Source organism: Castanea sativa, chromosome 1, assembly GCF_040712315.1.
Source record: "Castanea sativa cultivar Marrone di Chiusa Pesio chromosome 1, ASM4071231v1".
Taxonomy (NCBI): Eukaryota; Viridiplantae; Streptophyta; class Magnoliopsida; order Fagales; family Fagaceae; genus Castanea; species Castanea sativa.
In genome coordinates, this window is record NC_134013.1 from 56,335,309 (window position 1) to 56,343,665 (window position 8,357).

The 8,357-nt window shown below is 38.2% G+C and overlaps 1 protein-coding gene across 1 annotated transcript; it reads left to right on the top strand.

Annotated features, from left to right (window-relative positions):
• The first annotated feature begins 3,699 nt into the window (after nt 1–3,699).
• Nucleotides 3,700–7,421, top strand: LOC142612874 (protein EFFECTOR OF TRANSCRIPTION 2-like). The gene is made up of 3 exons (XM_075785051.1): nt 3,700–3,887; nt 4,649–5,017; nt 5,745–7,421. Exons 1-3 carry the CDS (start codon nt 3,783–3,785, stop codon nt 7,125–7,127), a joined length of 1,857 nt encoding a protein of 618 aa, XP_075641166.1. The 5' UTR covers nt 3,700–3,782; the 3' UTR covers nt 7,128–7,421.
• The last annotated feature ends 936 nt before the right edge of the window (nt 7,422–8,357 follow it).

Below are 8,357 nucleotides of genomic sequence, written 5' to 3' on the forward strand. Positions count from 1 at the left end.
ATTACCTTGGTGCCGAAAGTGAAAAACCCCACTAGAATGAAGGACTTTCATCCCATTAGCCTCAGCAATGTGTGTTACAAGCTAGTATCCAATGTCCTTGCAAATCGCCTTAAGGCAATCATTCCACAAATAATCTCGGAGAATCAAAGCACATTTTTATCTGAGAGTTGATAACTGATAACGTGCTTGTAGCTTTTGAGCTAATGCACTACTTGGATCACAAAAAGAGTGGGATGGATTGCTTCATGGCAGTTAAACTCAACATGAGCAAAACATACGACTGAGTTGAGTGGGAGTTCGTTGAGAGGGTGATGAGGAGACTAGGCTTTCATGACAAATGGGTTAGATGGATTCTGAAGTGCATTAAAACTGTCACATACTTTATCCTAATCAATGGGGAGGCTCATGGAATTATCGCCCCAACCAAGGGACTTTGGCAAGGAGACTCACTGTCTTCCTACCTATTTCTTCTGTGTACAGAGGCACTCTCAGCTCTTATTGTTAATGCAAACAACAACCGAAACCTCAATGGGGTATCTGTTTGTAAGGGCTACCAAAGGTCATCCATTTGTTCTTCGCAAATGATAGTCTGTTGTTTTGCAAGGCGGAGAGGCAGGAATGTTCCAAGTTGGTGGAAATCCCTGAACTCTATGAGCTAGCATCAGGGAAAAAAATCAATACGGATAAGTCCTCCACAACTTTCAGCCATAATACAGCTCCTGAAGTTAGAAGTGAAGTCTTCGACATCCTTGTACCCATGCAAGACTTAAGACAAGGTAAATACCTTGGCCTCCCAACGGTATCTGTTTGTAGGGGCTGCCAAAGGTCATCCATTTGTTCTTCGCAAATGATAGCCTGTTGTTTTGCAAGGCAGAGAGGCAGGAATGTTCCAAGTTGGTGGAAATCCCTGAACTCTATGAGCTAGCATCGGGGCAAAAAATCAATACGGATAAGCCTCCAAGACTTTCAGCCATAATACAACTCCTGAAGTTAGAAGTGAAGTCTTCGACATCCTCGAACCCATGCAAGACTCAAGACAAGGTAAATACCTTGGCCTCCCAGCGGTAATAGGTAAGTCAAAAAATCAGGTTTTTGCAGAAATAAAGGAGAGAGTAGAAAGAAAACTCTTAGGTGGAAGGAAAAAATGTTGTTGATGGGGGGGGGGGGAAAGGAGATTCTGATAGAGGTGGTAACGTAGGCAATCCCTGCATATACTATGAGCTGTTTTCTACTTCGGAAGGGTTTGTGTGAAGACTTGGAAAGAATGGAACAAAATTTTTGGTGGGGATAGAAGGATCAGGAGACAAAGTTGACTTAGGTCAGCCATAGGAAAATGTTCATGTCAAAGGCATAAGGAGGCATAGGTTTCCTCAATCTCCAGGCTTTCAATCTAGCAATGTTAGTAAAGTAAGCACGACGTTTTCTAAATAACCCAAACTCCCTGGTGGTGTGTATATACAAAGCTAGATATTTTCCCTACAACGATATTATGGGGGCAAACCTTGGGCACAATCCTTTAAACGCCTAGTGAAGCATTTACAAGAGCTTGGAAGTCATTAGAAAGGGGACAAGATGGAGGGTAGGGAATGGAATGATGATACATATATGGAAGGAAAAATGGTTGCCCACACTAACCATATATAAAATCTACTCTCCCCAAGTAGATATTGAGGATTTTCCTATGGTCTCATCTTTGATTGACGAGGACATAAGGTGATGGAAGGTGGATAAAATTAGAAGGTACTTTTTACCTTTTGAGATGGAAGTTATTCTCAACATTCCACTTAGCTATACTCTGCCAGAGGACAAAATAATATGGGTGGGTAACAAAAGAGGCATATTTTTAGTCAAGAGTGCCTACTATGTAGCCTTAACGTTAGTGGAAAAGACTGAGGTCGGGAAAAGCTCATCGAGAGATTATGGAACTCCTTTATGAAAGAAAATATGATAGCTAAAACTCCCGGCCAAGATTAGAATATTTTCCTGGAGAGCTTGAATGGAGGGGTTGCCAACTAGACTAAACCATGGAAGGAGAGGGATGAACATTGAAATAAAATGCCCTCTTTCTGAAAGGGGGTTTAAGAGTACTAGTCATGCCCTCTTGTACTGTAATAAGCTTTGGGATGTGTGGTGGAGCTGGCATACTTTGTGGATGTTGCTATTCTGATTTTGAATGCAGGTATCCCCCATGATCTTGAAACTTTCTTCGTCACGGCTTGGTCCATATGGTATAACCGTAATTAAGTGGTCCATGACTCCCAATGTGAAACACCATCCCAAGTTTGGGGGTATGCTCAGCGAATCCAAGGTGACTATAAAGGAGTAATGACAGTAAGTCAGCTAAGGAAACAACCCCTTGAAGTTAGTTGGGCAGCACTCCCCCTTGAAGTCTACAGAATAAATGTGGATGGAACAACAAGTATGGGGAGGCCTATCTGGTGTGGGAGTAGTAAGGTTATGACTGGATCATATGAAGCAGAAATTACTGAGGCTTTGGCAGTCGAAGAAAGTGTCCTCTTAGCCCGTGAAAGAGGACTACACCAGATTATACTAGAGACAGACTCACTTGTAATGGCTAAAGCAATCAACATGAGGTTAAGCCATGGAGAATTAGGAACAGTTATTCAAAGAGTTCTAGTTTTGTTGGAGTTCTTTAGTAGCTGAAAAGTGCAGCACCTGAAAAGGAATTACAACAGTGTGGTGCATGAACTAGCACAGATAGCCAAAGGTTCTGCAAAATCCCAAACTTGGGAAGGAGCAGAGCCATTGTTGCTACAACATCTCCTCCTAGTTGACAGGGTGAAATGTTAAGTTTCTCTTGTTAGTTTTTTCCATGTGCTTTATGTTGTACTCCAATTTCTATTAATGAAAAATCATTGTTCTCTTCAAAAAAAAGGACAGATTAGTCCGTTAATGTTTTATTTATCCTGACCACCAAAAAATTTTGACACTATAAACCCATCATTCGATCGCTCGTATGTTGGAAACCACTTGTGACTCTTTGGATAAGATTGGGCCGGTCACATTTTTTTGACGTACATCACATAGACGATCTTTTTGAACGTTTATTTTATATACTTATGATTTCTTATTCAATTTTTTTTTTGAAAGAGTTATAACTTATGACGTTCGAACCTGACGATAGTTCTTTATCACCAGACAAAGACACACCAATTGAGCTAATTGGAACCAATTTTATTCGTTAAACTTATATTATTAAAAATTAAAATACATTTAATTATTTAGTTTAGATCGCTTTAATTATTTCTCATCATTTTAATTTATTTTTTAGAAGAAAAATTGGTTTTACACAATAGATTTTTATCATCTATACTATTTTATAAGAGGATTTCTCTTTTTGAATTGGACTTTTATGTGGTTCAGAAATACCCTAAACTTTGGATTTAACAAGAAAAAACTTGAGGATAATTCGGTAAAAATATATCTCAAACTTTATTTAAAATGCCTACAAAATATGACACTCTCCTACTAATCCTAATTCTTGTCTTTAAAACAAACTTTTTTAAAAATTTAAAATAAAAATTATGATACTAGATAAATTTTTTTAAAAAAAAAGGAGTAAGCGGGTGTGATAAAGCTAGTATAAACTAAAGTAATTCAACTATTTTATCATACGATATTTGTAAAATATTTATTTTATACTTAACGTATTAGTGTATAGTGTGACTGAAGTCCTTAAAAAAAACGGTAGCGCTATAAAAGGGCGTGATCACCGGTCAAATTGATTCAGGTAGGGCTGAAAGCCCAAAACCAAAAGGAAAATGGTTGCCGCAGCAGCATTAGCAAGCAGCGATTCTTTCACCACCAGGTTAAAGAGGGAGGACTGTAATCGCACCAAGCACGACTCCGTCTTCTCCAACTGGAAGGCAACTCCAATCTCTCTCTCTCTCTCTCTCTCTCTATATATATATATGTGCGTTTTTTTTGGGTTTGACTTGCCGAGTGTGATCAGATGTGAATCAGTGTTAATAATCTCCGAAAGTTTCGTTTCAATTCCTGGGAGTCGATTCACGCGGATCTGCTTGCAGATTCTGTGCTTACTTATTCACACTTTTATGCCCACAACATGTTCAAAATTACATCTTCTTCTTTTTTTTTCTTTTTTTTTTTATTTTACTTTGATTCTCTAGGAATTCAAAATTTCCCCCCTTTTATATGATCTAACAAGGTTGTAACTTTACCATGATGGACATTACCATATGCGAGTTTGAATTTTTACTATATATCTCTTATTATTTCTCTTGAGGAATGAATTTATTAGCGGAAAAAAAAGTATAGTGACAGTGCTTAGTACAAGTTTACAACCTGTACAAGCTGTAAAAAAATTGCAAGCATAAACTTTTAGAGCTACAATTCAGCAAATAATATAGAGGAAAATGGCTTAACTGGGAAAAGACACAAAAGGGTAAGCCCCATTTTTGACAAATGGGGTTTGCTGTAGTTTGCACTGATTTTTTTTTTTCGTTGGATTTAGAATAGCAGATTTGTCCTTCAGACAAAGACTCTCCTTATTTATATAGTGCCCTCCATGGATTCTAGTGTTCCTTTTTTCAATCCATATGTGTAGGTAACTCCTTTGGGTGTATTATTTTCATTTTGGGCTTATTGTTTGTGTTTCAACTTTTAGGTTCTTGTTGGTCCTTCTGATTGGGAAGATTTTGCACTGGGAAAGGAAGGAGCTGCAAGGTACAGAGTTCATAACCTGCCTAAAAGTTCTGGTTCAGGAATATATGAGCTTGGGATTGCTGTATCTCAGACCGGGTTAGGGCGTGAGGTTGGCAAGCTTGATCCGGACTGGTTAGTTGTGGTTTACCTTGGTCAGGCTGACAATGTTAGGACGCGACTTCAGCAGTATGGACGGACAGGTGCTCATTTGGGAAATAGCTACGCAAATGGTTGCGCAAATGACTCTAAGAATGTGTCTCTACAAAAACGGCTTGGATTGTTTGATGAGATATTATCAAGAGGCTACCCCATTGTTTTTAGATGGGCTCCTGTAAGTACATCTTTGTTGTGTTAATTCTATTACTCGGCACTGCATATGTTAGAAAAATGAAGGGTATCTTGTGAACAGAATGAGTTTACGAAGCTAGATGAGATCATTAGAATAGGCCCCACTGTATATGCTGATTGATCATGAGCTTCACCCCTTAGGAAGATTTTGATATTGAAACAGTCCATTGTGTGTGATCAGCAACTAGAAATGTGATTGTGTTATGGTGTTATGGAGTGTTTGTTTGGCGTTACTGACTCTGTTGTATGAGGTGCCATTAAAGTTTCTGGTTACCGTTCTTCAATGTTGTTACCAACAGTACTTTTGCTGATGTATTTCATGCTGATGGCCTCTTGCATTCACACAACATATTTTGGAATTAACTTGTTAGAATATGTAAAGTAACTCGTGTGAGGCACTGCAAATGTTGTTTTAGAGAAAGTTTCACAGCTTTTATTTTCTTTCTTAAGTTGATGTAGAACATTTCCATAATTGCTGGAGGAATATCAATAATTGTTTTTTTTTTATATTTATTATCCACTTATCTATTTATTTGATAATGTCTTGTTTTTGTTTTGTTTTGGTTTTTTTTTTTTTTTTTTGGAGGGGATGGTCTAAAGGAAAAGTTGACAAATATGTGCCTGCCTGTATGTGGTCTGATAAAAATTTTGACTGTAATATGAACATTTCAATATAACCTCTTCTTTTTCCTTTATTGCTTGTTGAACAGATGGAAAGCAAGAGGAATGCTGAGAAAACAGAAGCTCAGCTCCTCAACAGATTTGATTATGCATGGAACACAAGCTTTAATGGTGCACGACGCCCAGATGATATCCTTCAAAAACTTAACAAAATTGCTTCAGGCACTACCAGATATCCTATTATTGTCAGAAAACTTCTACCATTTAGTCAGAAGCAGGTGGGCATCAGAATCAAAGCAAGCAAGCTGCCTTCACCAGAGAACAAATTGAATACTTATGAAGAGAGCTACAATTTCCTATCTCGAGTTTTCAAATTTGGCAGATCTCAGCCTAGGCTCGTACTTGATAGAATTGGTGTTATTGAGGACAACACTAGTTTTTGTGGGGCGCCCTTAGGTGATGGCTCCGTTTGTAGGAGGCCACCAGTTGAAAGAAGAAAGAGGTGTGCTGAACACAAAGGGATGAGGATTAATATGTCCATCCCAAAGGTGGTTACAGAAGGGAACCCAAAGAGCGTTGTAGGCTCAGATTTCAGTACTATTGCTGACAGAAAGAGTGGCAGTGACAGTGCACAAAATTTCAGTGATGGTACAATACAGCTTCAACCTGTTCCTGTTAAATGTCCTGTTAGTGAAAGTTTTACCCCTATATGTGGAGTTCCCTTGAACAATGGCTCTCCTTGTTTAAGGCAACCAGCTAAAGGGAGGAAAAGGTGTGATGATCATAAAGGCATGAGAATATGTAGATCCATTTCTGAGTCAGTTTCAGAAGGAAAATCACAATATGATCGTGATGCGGATTTGGATTCCAGCTGTCATGATGCCTTATCTTACAACCAGAATTCATCTGTAATGTGCAAACCTGGAATAGTGCAACCTCGAGTTTCCTTGGAGAAACTTGATGTCAGCAAAGGCTACAAAACTATATGTGGGGTGGATTTAGGTTCTGGGGCTTACTGTACAAGACAACCTGCTAGAGGAAGAGTAAGGTGTGAGGAACACAAATGTTTGAAAGTTAACGGGTTAGTGTCGAAGTTAGAAGCAGAATATAAGTCCCAAGTATCAGGCTTGGGTTCAAAATTAAGCACTTACAATGACTACAAATATGGCAATTCCACTACATGTGGAGCAACCTGTCGTGATGGTTCTCTGTGCAGAAGGAAACCGGTGGAAGGAAACAAAAGGTGTTGGCAGCACGAAGGCTCTGGTAGTTCCTTCTCTGGGTTTGACTCACGGATAAATTCACTCACATGTTCAAATTTAAGCACTTACAATGACTACAAATATGGCAATTCCACCACATGTGGAGCAAACTGTAATGATGGTTCTGTGTGCAGAAGGCAACCGGTGGAAGGAAACAAAAGGTGTTGGCAGCACAAAGGCAAGAGAGCTGGTAGTTCCTTCTATTATTGAGAGTAAATGATTCTATTCTAGAGAAGAAATTCCATAAATTAAAGATACATACACTTCAGAGTGTTTGTTGATGTCCTGCGCGATGCTTCTAAAACAGTTTGCTTAGCCAGAACCTATTAGCGGAGGTTGAATTCCTGGTTTTATACATAGATGTCCCCATTAAATTTATACTCCTATGTAATATGTTGTAGCTCTTTGTATTGTATCCTTAATGGCTTGTTTGGATGTTTAAAAAAGGAGGGAGAGTAGAGTAGAGGGAGGGGGAGTAATTTAATTACCTTGTTTGGGAGTTTTTCAAGGAATGAGGGAGAGGGGTTTGGAGGGGTTTGGAGGGGTTTCAACTACCTCCAATCCCCTCATTTTTAATTCCTCCAAATTGGAGAGATTTGGAGGGAGAGTAGAGCACATCAGATTATTAATAAAATAAATTACCTAATTTATCCCTGTAATATTTATAAAATTACACTGTTGTCCCGTTAAAAAAAATCTATACGCTCTTTCTCTCAAGCTCTCTCAGCTCTCTCATCTCTCTCCCACAAATTTCTCTCATCAAGCTCTCTCAGCTCACGTTGGCTCTCTCTCTCACGACTTCTTCACTCTTGGACTGTCTTTCACTCTTCTCTCTCACGCCTAGCATTCTCTCACAAAGGTAAACTCTGTTTTAATTTCTGATTCATGGGTTTCTTTTGAGTTGGATCAAATAACTATGTTCTTAAAATTGTGATTTTATTGGGTAATTTCTTATTAGTTGTGATTTTATGGGGTAATAACATGTTATTTGTGGGTGGGTTTCGGATCTGAGGGTTTTTTTTCTTAAATTTTAAAGTTTCAAAATATTGCTCATAACGTGTTTGATAAAGTGCTTGAGTGAGTCTAGATTGTGAACTTGCATAAATTTGTATATTGTAGCTATATATGGATCTGTGTTTCTTGTTTATTTTTATCTAAACACTTGCAATCCTTTTAATTCGTGATATATGGATGAACTATGGTTAAACCTAGGCTTTGTGATTGTTTATTCTGTGTAAGTTTGATTTTATGGTCAGATTTTTTATTATTGGTTTGTGTTTGTGATTTTTATTGGGCAATCTCTTGTTTTTTGTGAATGGGTTTCTGATTTGGGTTTTTTTTTTTTAACTAGAATTTTAAAGTTTCAAAGAGTTGCTCACAATGTGTTTGATAAATTGCTTGTTTGATTGTGTATGACCAAACTCACATGAGTTTGTGCAG